Source organism: Cryptomeria japonica, chromosome 6 (assembly GCF_030272615.1).
Source record: "Cryptomeria japonica chromosome 6, Sugi_1.0, whole genome shotgun sequence".
Classification (NCBI taxonomy): domain Eukaryota; kingdom Viridiplantae; phylum Streptophyta; class Pinopsida; order Cupressales; family Cupressaceae; genus Cryptomeria; species Cryptomeria japonica.
The window spans coordinates 240,970,507-240,985,471 of record NC_081410.1 but is presented as its reverse complement, the minus strand read 5'-3'; the positions used below and the strand labels follow the sequence as shown (position 1 = coordinate 240,985,471).

At 36.8% G+C, this 14,965-nt stretch overlaps 1 protein-coding gene across 6 annotated transcripts in view; it reads left to right on the top strand.

Moving 5' to 3' along the window:
* LOC131075655 (protein root UVB sensitive 4) overlaps window positions 1–14,965 on the top strand; it is a 133,435-nt gene that overhangs the window by 28,294 nt on the left and 90,176 nt on the right. For all 6 annotated transcript variants that reach the window (XM_058012492.2, XM_058012491.2, XM_058012490.2 and 3 more), the window contains 2 exons: window positions 3,736–3,798; window positions 3,918–3,994. In XM_058012492.2, coding sequence (XP_057868475.2) covers window positions 3,736–3,798; window positions 3,918–3,994 — 140 coding nt within the window. The remainder of the gene's footprint in view (window positions 1–3,735; window positions 3,799–3,917; window positions 3,995–14,965) is intronic.

Sequence of the window (14,965 nt, the reverse complement as noted above, 5' to 3'; positions counted from 1 at the left end):
TTTTTCATGTAGTTCATGCCATCATAAATTTCATTCAAACATGATTGACATGTATTATCATCTCCAATAATATTCATGATAAGCTTAATGAAACTCAAAACATATTCCACAAGCCCAATTTTTTATCATCTAAGATCAATTCTTTGACTTCTTGGGCTCTCTTTATATGTAATTGCCTCCACACATTCCAAAGAGTGTTGATTACCATGGTGTTCAATGCCTCTCACATTTCATAAGTTGTATCAAGAAAATTGTGTGATGTGAAGTCCCGACAACCTAACTCTACATATGATAATTTGTCGCAAACATTTGAATATCCATGGCCTCCATTTAGATTTCTTTGATCCACTCAATCTTTGTGCCATTTTTTTGCAGTATCAAATTTTGAGATTGGACAACACATGGTGTCCAAAAATATTTGCCCATATGTACCCTCCACTATTGAACCAACAGCTCTACAATTTTTTGCATTATTTTTTATGATTCGGTCAGTGCTTTGAGGGCCCACCATCAATGGCTTGTGTGAGGATATTAGCATTGAAGGTTGCATCCTTCACTTGCCTCTCGCAATCAATTGCTTTAAAAAACATTGTTCCTTTAGGGGACACTATTATGACATTAATTAATGGTCTGTTTTTGCAATTGTTCCATCCATAAAAAATAATGGATACTCTTGTTCTACGTCATGTATCCTTGATTACTCTCAATGATGCCTCTATGAAAGATTTTTCCTTGGCTGGTAAGGTGGTGTGCACCCTTTCATACCCAAGGCTAATGCAATCAATAGGTGCATTGGCAATTGCTATCACCCTATCTTGCCAATATGATGATCTAAAGGATCCCCATCGCTATAAATGCAAATAGCAATGCTCTCATCTGCAACCTCCCTCATCTCATTTTTTAAGGTCTTTTCCAATGGGTCTCTTTTATAGTAAAGAAAGAGGGTATTCTCTCTTGAGGAAGATGATGGTGGCATGAAAGGATATGGGCCAATCAGTTGGGTTAATCCACTAGGAGGTTTTTACAATCCTTTCTTGAAAAGAGGATGTACTTCTTCCTTTGATTTGTTGCTCACCATATCCACATCCTCTTGTTCTTTGACATATCTTATTATTGGTTCCTTTCGCAACATTTTTTATTTGGCCCTAGACAATTTCTTATTCTTAAAGCTAGTAATAGCACATAGGTGATTTTTTATTTGTCTATACAAGCTCTTATATATATTTTGACATTGGCTACAATGTGATGATGACTCCTACCATTAGGAAGTTGCTCAATTATGGTTGTATGTCGCCAAAGAGGTGATGTTGTGTCAAATTGAATGAGCTCTCTACATGTGGGCTAGCTGAACTAGAATTACCGACCATTCTATAGAAATAATAAAAACCAAAAAACAAAAACAAAACAAATTTAAACCCTACTTTTTGTTAACTGAGACAAAAAGACATTATAACTCCTATGTTATGTATAATTTTTAAAAAAAATTTCAGAACATTTCCAAAAAAAATATAAAAAACTGGAAAATCTTGAAAAAATTACAAGATCCATTCATCTTTGATAGATAAATCTTCCCTTGTAGCTCTTTCTTTCCTGTAGATGTAGGAAATTTTTTCCTATAGCCTTCAACTTTGAAGAAAAATGCAGCAACCTTCGAAAATCAACAATGGCAGTTTGGAGGGAAAAATGTTTTACTCAATCTCTTTGTGAAAAGTGATGTTCCCTATATAAAATGATTGAGAGATTAGAGATTTCTAAATTTGAAAACAATCAATAATTGAAACCAAACAATTTTGGAAATGAACATCAGAGATCTGTAGACATATAAGTCTGGATATGGAAGAAATTACATTGACAGCAAAAACAGTTTGGCAGTGATTAGTGACGAATAACATAGGCTTCTGTGCAGATTGTGCTAGCAGCACACTTATTTCTGAGTGTTTGGAATAACGAAACTAATGCTACAGTAAACAATGGATACTCATATTTAATTCAAGCTTGACAACAGAATATAATCCAATTCGTGAATTGAAATGAATAAAGTGCCAGTGTAGTCCAATTGTGTCAGTTGTAATGACCTCCTTCCCACGATTTAGTAAACTCATGGTCCTTACTGGCTGGTATACTAGCTGCGATTAACATGGAATGGATACTGGACTGTCACAAAAGGTTAAGAATGTCTCCAACGAATGCCAATAAACATACCAAAAGGGCCGTGATCCCTTTGACTGTTCATGTGATATTGCTCACTAAACTCCTGGTAGGTATGTTGATATAGATTTGCTTCACAAATGAGAATTATAACTCAGGGAATGGTTATGGATAATTTCCTAACTGCGAATCAATGTTTGCTTTCATTCACTTGTGATGTTTCATCATGGATGCTGTGGACCTCCTAGAACTAGTGCCGCTTGACAAAGATGGAGAATTAGGTTTAGGAAGTTGGTGCTAACTAACAATATTCAATCTTCCACAACAAATAATAGTCGGATTCTCAGATTTGACCTAACAGTTGGTGCTGTGGACGACAATGAAGGTTGCAGATTACCAATTATGAAATTCAAACCAGATCTGCCTGCAGCTATCGATTGCCAACCTGAAACTTGCACAATTTTTCCAATTTAGTCCACCTTGCAACCCTTGAATGGAATTGCCGAGCAAGAGAAAAGGTTTTCATCCTTACTTCTCAAAGCATGCAGCCAGGGGTTCCATCCCTAGTGTAAATTCAAACTCAAACTCGCAATGAAGAATTGCTCAAATGAAAATTGGATGGATTGAAATGAATGTTGGATCTTGATTCTTATTGATATATCTTTTCTAATTTGGGCCCTTGGGTTCTAATATCCTGCCAAATATTTAAATATTCTTTTATTTATTATTATTTAATTTAATTTGTTTGTTTTTATTTTTATTTTTCATTAATATATATGTTGCTAGTTTTTAAAAACAATTTTTAATTTGGGAAAAGGGAAAAGACATGAAATGAGACAAAAGAAGACCCACACTTTTTTGTTTTAAAAAACGTTATTTTATTTGGTCAGTTTTCATTGAGGTGGCCCGAGGGTCTAGCCAGGCTTGCTGAGATATTGGCCTAGTGTAGACCTTGGGCAGACCCCAGGTTGAACCAGACCCACATAGGTGGGTGGTGGGAGGGGATGGGTTCTAAAAAGCCCTACAACATAGATTTAAAAAAGTATACTTGATCAGATCTGAACTTTGACCAGATACTAAAGTGCAGAAAATCTTTGTATGAATATTTCATATGCCTGTACTAATTTGGACTATGTTTGCACATATTAAGAAATTATATCTAGAGGAGGTTTAGGATCTATTAGACCATTTTTAATTGAATTATACCAAATTTTAGCATTTCTATCCATTGAAATTACCTCATTTACCCATATTTCAACAGCCTACAATCTCTAAGTTGTGGGATGCCATTTTGTGGTGTGTGGATTTGAACCTGCGCCACTCACCCAGGAATGCATCCCTTTTAGCATAACATCATAACCTTAATGTATAGAATGGTGTGGGGATTTGAACCTGGGCCACTATCCTAGAAATGCACCCATTTTATCCTAACATCACAACCCTTAAGACAAAATTGTTCTCTATATATATATTGTATGTTAAACTGGCAGTAAACTGTGGAATATGTGATTGATTAACATGTAACATTTAAGTCTTTTTTCTTATTTTATTGGAGCTTCAAATGTTCTAATTTTTTTTAATTTGCAGTCAGCAATTCATCGAAGTTTTGCTGTTGCTGATAATCTGGGTGATGTCTCAGCCAAGTCCCAGGTAAATTCATAAGCTAGAACTGTACAGCGCTTTTATCCTATCTGTGTGTTTACCATTATAGCCTTTCTTTTGGATCTATCTGTTCTTCTTTGTTCACCTGTTCACAATTTGGTGAACAGATACAAATGGTATGTTTTGACAACATTGGACTTGCACTTGCAGCATGCTTGAATTTGTTTTGCAAGAACAATCCAAGGTGGCTCTCTCTCTTTCATTCATAGAGACAAACTTTTCTTCCAAATAGCTTTGCACTTTCATTACATTGCTATCTTGTTTATTGTTTATACATTATAGTCAGTTACTTTGTGGTAGGCTCATTCTTATTGTTTATTCAATTTGCTTTCATTTTCAGATATTCAAATCATGCAGCACATATTAGAATAATATCTTTCTCTTTGTGTTATCAATGGTCATTTAAGTTGTTTCTAATTTTGTCTCTAGTTAACGATTGTTTCTTTTAGAAACATCGTCTTTGTAACTCTATTTAAAGGAGCTTTGTCTCCTCGATTAATTGAACAACATCAATTCTTTGAAATCCATATGCTTTTGCATTTGTATTATGGTATTAGAGCAGAAAGAAAAAAATTGTTTTTCTAAAAATTTTCGAATGAAATTTTTCATCATTGAAAAAACAAATCTAGGGCCTGTGATTTTTTCAGAATTCGAAATTCAAATTTTTTTCTAAAGGGTTTTCTTTCAGGTGGTTTTTTCTAGTGTTTTTCGTGTTTTCTATGGCAGATTTCTTTTTAACCAAACCTTCGTCCTGCAATGCCATTAATCCTTTGCGCGTGACGCGATTTTTCCACCTGCAATTTTTTTTTCTGCCATTTTTGCTTTCTCCCTCAATGGAGCGGCTTGACTTCCTTTGCCCCTTGACAGGAGCGACCTATCTTCCTTTGCTCCTTGAGAAGAGCGACATCACTTCCATCGCCCCTTGGCAAGAGCGGCCTAACTTCCTTTGCTCCTTCAAAGGAGCGATATGACTTCCTTTGCTATTTGAGACACCCACGAAAATCTGAATTTTCGATTAGGGTTTTTACCCTTCAGACCAAGTCGATTTTTTTTTCCGATTGTAGATTCTTGGTGGGTTTTTTGAGAGCTCAATTGGGTTGTTTCCAGAATTTTGTGGGTGCATCGTTTTCTGTGCCTCGAATTTCATGCCAGTGGATTTCAATTCTGATTTCAGATTTTTTTTGGGTTTTTCGCAAGGATTTCTGGGTTGTCTTTGGATTATTTTGGGTCAGCCATAAAATTTTCTCAAAATCTGTGCTGCCGTACTTCATCTGTTTTTTGAAGTCTGTACCTGTATCTGCCTCTATTTTATGCATTGGAATTTGTGCCTGGACTTGTCTCAGTGCATTGAACCTCGTACCTCAGGTTTTGTGCACTCAACATCTTCTCAGTACCTCTTTTTTCGTGCCTCAAAAAGCGTGAAGATGGCTTATGGGCATCGATGTTTGTTTCGGTTTTTAATATTTTTTTACCTGAAAAAAATTCTGATGGGTTTTAATATTTTTTTCCCTTAAAAAAGTCTCTAGGTTTTTAAATATTTTTTGTCCCTGTAAAAAAAAATCATGGGAGGGTTTATGATTTTTTCCTCAAAAATTGTACTTTGCTGCAGTCTGTTTTTAGTCGCACCTGGAGTTGTTGTGCGAACATCTGCACTAGTCTCTTGTTTGCAGTCTATTTTCGGGTATCTTGCTCATCTGCAATAGTTTGGAGGGTTTGTCGAATTTTTCCTCAAAATCGTGACAACTGTTCTTGGTGTGTCTCTAGTTACAGGGAGGAACAATTTTCCAACATCAGGTTGGACGGTTGGTGTTGTTTTGGGTATTGTTGTGACGTTTTCACACATCGCCCCATTGCAAATGGGGACCCATGTTTTTTGCTTTTTAGGGTTTGTTTTCTAGGTCTTTTAGGGTTTTGTCAGTTGGCCTTTGCATTTTTGAGTGCTGTCGGGGAGATCATGGATAGCAGGTCCTGCTTGAGTGAAGTCCTGATCCTGAAATTTGACTAAGTCTGGAAACTGAAAAACCTCAAAAAACTAGATTTTGCAATATAACTCCTGGAGGTCTGAAACCACTCTCAAACATCCTGAAAGTATATATGGAATATAACTTAAAGTACATTTCCTTCTATGTTTCTTCTTTCTTATACTTAAATGTTATATTCCATAAAAATTATCCTGTCAGAGAGTTCAAAATGTCAAAAAGCGCTCCTATCCTTCACTGAGGATCCAGAGCGAAAAGCGCTCCCGTCCCTCTCCAAGGGACCAAGGCGAAGCGCTCCTGTCCCTCACCAAGGGTCCAGGGTGAAAAAGCTTATTTAAGTCATTCCTGGCCTTGTTTGGTCAAATTGAAACATCAAAGGCATGGTGAAGGACGAAATGAACATGATAGAGCATCCAGACTTGATCGAAGACGATGAAATGATGAAGTTTTTGCCTAGAAGGTCAAAAGTGCTCCTGTCCCTCATTGAAGGACCAGAGCGCTTTTCTTTATATGCAGAATTTTAGACCTTTTTTGGACATTAACTCTTATTCGTAGCGTGAAGTAAGATGAAATCTTCCCTAGCAAAGGAATTTCGGGGTGAAAAGTGAGACAATTTGGCTTAGAAGGCAAAAAGTGCTCCCGTCCCTCACTGAAGGACCGGAGCTTGAATTTCAAATTTGCACCATTTTTGCAAGATTAAAGTGATTTTACGATTTGAAGAGGTCAAGGGAAGCATGTTTTGTCCATTGAATATAATTTAAGTGGTCTACAAAGGAGTAAATCAACCCAAGTGACAAAAAGTGCTCCTGTCCTTCACTGAAGGACCATGGCACTTTTTCAAGTTTCTCCTCTTTGTTTGATATTTTATGGCAAAACTTGACTTGGATGGGAAGGACGAAGGATGTTTTATGCCTTGGACGCGATTGAAGGTTTAAAAGAACAAAGAAATACACCAAGATGCAAAAAGTGCTCCCGTCCCTCTCCAAGGGACCAGAGTGATTTTCCAAAAAGTGCTCTTGTCCCTCTCCAAGGGACCAGAGTGATTTTCCAAGAAAGTGTAAATCTCTTGCAAAGACAAGGCAAGTTTGTGATTGAAATGAATGGAAGAGGACATGATTAGCCCATTGAAGATAATTTGGGAAGCTAGCAAAGGACGGATAAGCTTGAAGTTGAAAAAGTGCTCCTCTCCCTCACTGAAGGACCAGAGCACTTAACATGTTATCTAGCCTTTCTCACCAATTTTGGACAAATTGAGGCCAAGGCGCAAGTTTGAAAAAGTGTTTAAAATGCCTTGAAGTGGAATTGAGATGCGAGAGTTGCAAATTTTGACGACAAATGGCAAAAGTGCTCCCGTCCCTCACCAAGGGACCAGGGCGCAATTTCCAAATATGACCATTTACCTTGCATTTTGAAAGGATATTTTTATTACCAAGGCTCAAGATGGAGTGAAATGTGATATTCTACGCCTTGAGGATAAATTGAAGATTAATGTGATCAAGAATTCATGCAATGGACTCAAAGTGCTCCCGTCCCTCACCGAAGGACCAGAGCGCTTTTTATGAAAACAATAAATTCCCTCCGAGATTATGCTAAGGCAAAGTTGTGTGAGATAGGAAAGAACTTCTAAAGCATGGTGAACGAAGGTTTGACTTCAAAAAATTGAGAATCCTAGCCTAAAAATGAAAAAGTGCTCCTGTCCCTCTCCAAGGGACCAGAGCGAAGTCATTAGCATTCTTTATTTTTGCCATATCCCAACGTTAATATCCTCCAAATCGCATTAGATGCCAAATTGTCAACTTCGAAATATTTGAAAAAATTAAATTAAATTGGCATTTAATAAATTGATTTTAGGCCTTAAAAAATCGAACTTTTATTGTGAAGGCATTTAAAATTAATTTTTTTTAAATTAAAAAATTAAATGTGGAGCGCACAAGGCATTATTTGCCTTTATTTGACAAGTCGGCCTACTCCTTTTGGGTTTTTATTTATTATTTCACCTTTTATTTGCTAGGTCGGCCTCATGGGTAAGTGGGAGGTGAGCGCTCTATACATTGGAAGGTGTTTTTTCACAATTTAAATCATTCAATCATCCTTTCAAGTGCGAAATTGGAGAGCAATTTGAGGAGCGAAATCCAGAGGAGTGGAGCGAATTTCTACTAAATGTGGAGAAGCTAGTAGAGGGCGAAATTCATCTTGAAAGCTATCGGAGAGGAGAATTTCTTGCTAGATTGGAGGATAAATTCCAGATGTTTTGAAGGTATTTGAAGGCGAATTTCCAGATTTTTGAAGAGGAAGGTGGAGTTCTTTTCCAAGCTAAAGGAGGTGCATTTTATCCAAGGGAGAGCTTTGATCTACACTTTGCCTAGCAAAATTCATCTATTTTTACATCATTTCTTAGAGTTAATTCTCAAGAGGAGGTATGGCAAAATCATCTTGACACCCTTATTCAAGGTTTGATTTTTTTAGACATTTTTTAGAAAAGTCTAAGTATTGCATGGTTAATTAGGAAATGATAACTCAAGATTTATCATGAAGTTTTCCTAATTAAAATCTTGAATCTTCCTTTTAAAGTTTAATTTTTAGATTTCAAGATATATTACTAATTTTGAAATGTTGTGTAGGTATCAAGATGGCGACGCCAAAGCCCAGAGGATCTATAAGTCGGCAGGTTCTCATCAAGGATGATCAAGCAAGGACAAGGACGACCTTCTTCGATCCAGCCTAGCATCGACAAGGGCGACCTCTTCCAATCCAGCATTCCAAGGCAAGGTACATCATCATCCTGCACATCAAGGACACAAGAAGTCAGAGCAAGGGTTCGTTGAAGAAGCAGATAGTTCCAGATGAGTTAATTAAAGGTAGCTTCTCAACAACATCAAAATTGAATATCTACCAAGTTACAAGTGTCAGATGAGTTGGCATCCCAGTCATCACTCCTCCAGTTAGTGTGGTCCACCTCAGCATGTCCAGATTCAATGTACCTAACTCATGGAAGGTGGCACAAACTTCTATGTACCTACCCCAGCTATCCATTGGTGGAATTTTCCAGAGAGGACATGTGTCCAAGCAATACAATTATTTCATTGGTCAAGCATTAAATGTTATGTAATGGTTGTAACAAACCCTAATTAGGGTTTTTATTATTGAATCTTGGCCATTGATCTCGAATTGATCTAAGCCATCGAATTGTATTGAGGGCACTATATAAGCCCTGGCATTTCATTTGTAAAGGCAGTTGAAAATAGATAGAAAGCAATAGAATAGAGTTAGTGAATAAAGAGTAATTAGTAGTTGATAGAATAGCAATTAGAGTAGAGTAGAGAGAGAAGGCAAAATTGTTGCCAAGAGGTTGTGGTAAAAGACTTGTAACTTCATTGAAGAAATGGTGAAATTTATGGGTCGATTCGACAATTTGCATGGTCTTTATACTTCTCATATTTGATTTCATGTTATTAGATGAGTGGAAGAAATGTGCTTGATTGATGGTGGAATTCGTATATCCATACTACTAGCAGTTTGTTGATTGCAGACTTGCCTTGCGTAGTCAACTGGAATCATTTAGCTTGAGCTTAACTTCAATTGTCGCTTCTTCATTGATATGCATCAACCTGATGGTGTCTATGCCTGCAGTGATGATTTGAACATCATAAAGCTTTCCTTCGAAGATCGCACTAACCTTGTGGAGATGGTCCTGGGATGTCGAAACAAGACTTAGTTAGAATTTCATCAAAGATCATTCATTGCTCTTACATTCTTAGTGTTAGGATTAGATCCTTTCCTTGTCCTCATCTTTTTTCCTTTTTTTAAATCTAAGGCAGTAAAATCCTGTGTTACAGCAATATTCAAAGCAGATCAGACGTTCAATCATCAAATGTAAGTCCCCTTGTGATTCCAGCAAATCACATCATACCACAGAGAGCTTATCCACACGTAGAGACCCTACATACATGAACCTTGGAGTCATCCTGATTGATCCTTTTCCGCGATATCTTCAGCAATCAGAGGCTTTATTCAAGAGAGGATAAGGTACCCTTAGGTATTTTATTCTGTGTTTGATAGTGTACAAAATACACGTCAACAGGTATCTCCAGAAGTTATGCAGTTTCTGGGAGGGTTTGTGGCAGAGTTAGTGGCAGGCTCTTGTCTTTTGTTGCAGCGTGTTCTGAGAAGAAGGGGGCAACCTTCTCTGTTATTTCTCTTGGTAGTTAGAACGATGACCATTAAGGGAGGGTATTAGAATAATATCTTTCTCTTTGTGTTATTAATGGTCATTTAAGTTGTTTCTAATTTCGCCTCTAGTTAACGATTGTTTCTTTTAGAAACATCGTCTTTGTAACTCTATTTAAAGGAGCTTTGTCTCCTCGATCAATTGAACAACATCGATTCTTTGAAATCCATATGCTTTTGCATCTGTATTAGCACATAATTAATTTTTCAGTTTGTTACAATTTTTTCTTTACTGTCTTTGAACAGCCAATAATGTCTTTTGCAAGGATTGACATGTTTGGTGTCACGATTTGTAAGAACCTGTGCCAAAATCTGTACAATTTTTTTTCACTTTCCAAATTCTTATAGGATAGTTATTTTGTTAAACAATTCTCATGAAATCTATTTGAAGAGTTTTGGAGTGAAATATTTTGATTTCACAGTTCTTGAAACATCATGTTATTGCTTAAACATTCATACAACTCATGTACATATTTGTTGAGTCATATGACCAGCAGTTGCATTAACCAAAATGACTAAAAAAATACAACATTTTCATATGGAAGCTTTCTGTAAAAAACAGCAGAGTATAAAAGAAACATTTATGGTATTCTGACCTTTTTCGATAGCAGATTTGACATTAACCAATGCTGATATACACCATTCAATTCTGTAGTTGTGAGGCAGCCAGCAAATTAGTGAGTTTGGAACTCATTTATCCTTCTAACTCCAGTGTTCAATTCCTGGATAAGTGTAACAGCCAGCAATGATCCTTCCAACAGCCAACCTCAACTAAAATCACCATAAATCTTCACTTCTTCCCTCTCGGAATCAGCAGTCTGCTAACCCAACATCCAAATGCCACTTCCAGAGTATGGCATCTACTATGAAGTGCCCAAAAATGCCCTCGACCTGCTCCTATACTCTCACGTCCAGCTCCAAGGGTGAATAAACCAACAAAAGATATTCCTCAATGTGTTAAATTTGTTCCACAACCACACCCAGCCGCAGCAATTCCTCATGTCAGCCCTTGGAATGATGATCACCCAGCCAAGTATGTCAATCACACCTCAAAAGGATGTAAATCACGCCTGAAAATGAAGGAATCCCTAGCTAGCAAATAATAACATTTATCAAACCATGGCGTCCCTGTCCTCTCTAGGCAAATCTTCTATCTATCAAAACTCAGTTAATTTGTCTTGACTGCAAGACTTCCCAATTGATGAAATCCTCAATTGTACCTGCAAATCCTTTCTGTGCAAACTGAAACCTTTAATGGATCTTGTAAATGTAAAATAGACTGTTATTGTTTATGTGCAATCAGATTTACTGTAGCTTCAAATTTCTGGTATATTGTAGTCAGATCGAAGAAATGAAGAACCGATTAAGTCTCTTATCGATTTGCCTCTGTAGGTATGAAGGCAAATGCATATATATGTCACCGATCTTTATCTGTTATTGTTATGTACCACGAACACCAAGTAACAATATGGAGGATGGCGTATATATGCGATTGTCTTCATGGAATCGTGCCCCCACAGGGGGTCGCGATCCTATGTGGAACCATGTGGTTCCACATAGGGTCGTGACCCCTGTGTGGAGCCACGATCCTCTACACCGGCATTCATAACTTTAACCAACTTAAATGTTTGCAAGGTTAATCTGTTAGTTAAACACTAACTAAATTCCAATCTTATTTAAATCGTAAATAACAGAATTAGTATTCTGTGCGCTTGATACAATTTAGTTACGACTGAGACTATAATTTAACACTCCCTTTTAGTCTTAGGAGTATAGGCCTAAAACTTTAATTTAGCTCATCACTAATCTCATGAGAATCACATCACCTAGGTGTGAAGTATCAACGTGTGATACTAAGGATATACTCACTTTGATATCCAAGTTTAAGTATCAGCCTGTGATACTAAGGATATACTCACTTTGATATCACTGTTATAGTATGTGCACTGACATTAATCCGCTTACATAATGTCTACTATAACTTATCATATTACTGATATTCAAATTGTCTGATTTTCAGTTTATATAATCTTCCAAACATTTATAAGATCGTCACCTTACAATGTTAAAATACAAGTGTTCATTATCTAAAGAATCGTCATCCTTTAGGAATAAACACAAGGAAAGGTTACATACTTCATATACTCAAATATATGACCAAGAAGTTTGCATAATTTTAGACATCAATTACATTTTAACCATACCAAGATACCTCTTGAAGTGATCAATTTTCACTCTTGCTAGGGGTTTGGTGAGAATGTCAGCTGTTTGATCTCCTGTATTGACATATTCCAGTCTTATTACCTTTCTCTCTGTCACGTCTCTTACATAGTGATATGGGATCTCAATTTGCTTGGATCTATCATGGAAAACTGGATTCACTGAAAGTTTAATGCAGCTCTGATTGTCACAATGAATGATAGTAGGCTTCAGACTTTCACCAAACAGTCCTACTATCAATTTCCTCAACCATACGGCTTCCTTAGCTACCATGGATGCAGCTATATATTCAGCTTCTATGGAGCTTTGAGCTACGGATGATTGTTTTCTGCAGATCCAAGATACCATAGCTGATCCTAAGCTGAAACAGCATCCTGAAGTGCTCTTCCTGTCTATCACACTTCCAGCCCAGTCTGAATCAGAGTATCCATGTAGGTTCAATGCAGTGTGTTCATAATGCAGTCCATAGTCCAAGGTACCTTGTAAATATCTCAATATATGCTTTACTGCAACCAAATGTATTTCTTTGGGTTCAACCATGTGTTGGCTGAGTGCATTTACTGCATGACATATATCAGGTCTGGTATTGACTAGGTACATTAATGATCCAATAATCTGTCTGTATAATGTTGGATCTGCAAATTTGGAATCTGCTATAGCCTCTTTTAGTTTATGTAGGTTTGTTTCCATAGGAGATGACATTGGCTTACAATTCATCATTCCAAATCTCTTTAGAATGTCAATGGTGTATTTACCTTGATTTAGATAAATACCATCTGGTTTTTGCCATACTTCTAATCCAAGGAAATAATGGAGTAGCCCTAAATCCTTCATCTCAAACTCTGAAGCTAGTTCCTATTTGCATTTTGCAATGAGATGATCTTCGCCTGTAGTTAATAAGTCATCTACATATAATATGAGTATCAACATTTCACCTTTGATTATTTTGAAATATAGATTTGGATCAGCAATGTTCTTAGAGAAACCTATCTCTAATAAGTAACTGTCAATTCTTTCGTACCATGCTCTGGGAGCTTGTTTTAATCCATACGTGCTTTCTCTAACTTGCATACATGTGTTTTAGCATTTTTTACCTCAAATCCCTTAGGTTGCTCTAGATATACTTCTTCAATTGTTCCATTCAAAAATACAGTTTTAACATCCATTTGATGAACTTTCCATCCTTTAGATGCTGCTATAGCCAGGATTGTTCTGACAGAAGTGTATCGTGCAACAGGTGCAAATGTTTCTTCATAGTCAATTCCTTCCTTCTGTGAGAAGCCTAGAGGAACAAATCTTGCCTTATGTTTTTCTATACTGCCATCAACAACATGCTTAATTTTAAAGAGCCATTTAGAAGATACAACTGATTTTCCTTTAGGTCTAGGCACAATTTTCTACACATCATTCTTTAAGATAGATTGATATTCTTCTATCATCGCATCCTTCCATACTTGTTGTTTAAGAGCCTCTCCGGCACTTGAAGGTTCAACATTTATTAGGTCTGTCATTAGAGTAACATAGCTAGAGAACTTTGAAGGTCTTTTGCTTTCTCTAACTGTTCCTCTAGGTGCTGCAAAGGATTCTGCTTCCTTTACTGTTTTAGTGGCCCATAGTGGTCTCTTCCTAGGATTCTCTGTTGTAGTGTTCTCAAGTTCCGAGGTGATATCCTCAGGATGCTCCCTCTGAGTTTCAGAAAGAGAATCTTCTTCCAAATTAATGGAATTAGTTGGGATTTCAGGTGTGATGGAACTCCTTGTTCTGTTAATAGCTATATCTTCCTCAAATATGACATCTCTGCTTAATTCTATTTGTCTTTGAATAGGGATGAATATTCAGTAGGCTTTAGATGTTTCACTATATACTACAGAAATCCCTTTCTGTCCAGTAGGTTCTAATTTAGTTCTTTTCTCCTTAGGTACATGAATATAAACAGGACATCCAAATATTTTGAGATGGCTAATATCAGGTTTAATTCCAGTAAAGACTTCTTCAGGAGTTTTGTCACCAATATGAGAGTGAGGACATCTGTTTTGAATGTATACAACGGTATTAGTGGCTTCTCCCCAAAGTGCATTTTCTAGGTCTTGATCTAACAACATAGCCCTTGCCGCTTCTACTATTGTTCTATTTTTTTCTTTCAGCAACCCCGTTTTGTTGAGGATTGTAGGGTACAGTGAACTCCCTCTTAATCCCAGCATCTTTGCAAAACTCTTTAAATACTTCTGATGTGTATTCCCTACCATTGTCAGTCCTAAGAGTTTTGATTTTCCTACCAGAGTGATTTTCTGTAATAGATTTGAACTCTTTAAATTTCCTAAGAATATCTTCAGATTCTTTACTTTTAAGGAAATAAATCCAAGTTTTCCTAGAAAAGTTGTCTACAAAGATTACATAGTATAATGCGTTTCCTAGTGATGGTTCAGACATAGGCCCACATAAGTCAGAGTGAACTAGTTCTAGTACTCCTTTAGTTTTTCTAGAACTGCAGGGAAAAGAGCTTTTAGTGTTTTTCCCTAGTGCACATCCTTTACAAACATCTGAATGAATTGGCTTTAGTTTAGGTAGTCCTGTGACTAATTTCTCCATAGAGGGTAGAGCACGAAAATGTAAGTGCCCTAGTCTTCTATGCCAAATTTCCGCTTCATCTATGACTTCATGAAGTAAGGTTTGATTTGGCTCATTACACAATTCATGTAGGTGTCCTTGTCTGTAACCAATCACTTGTG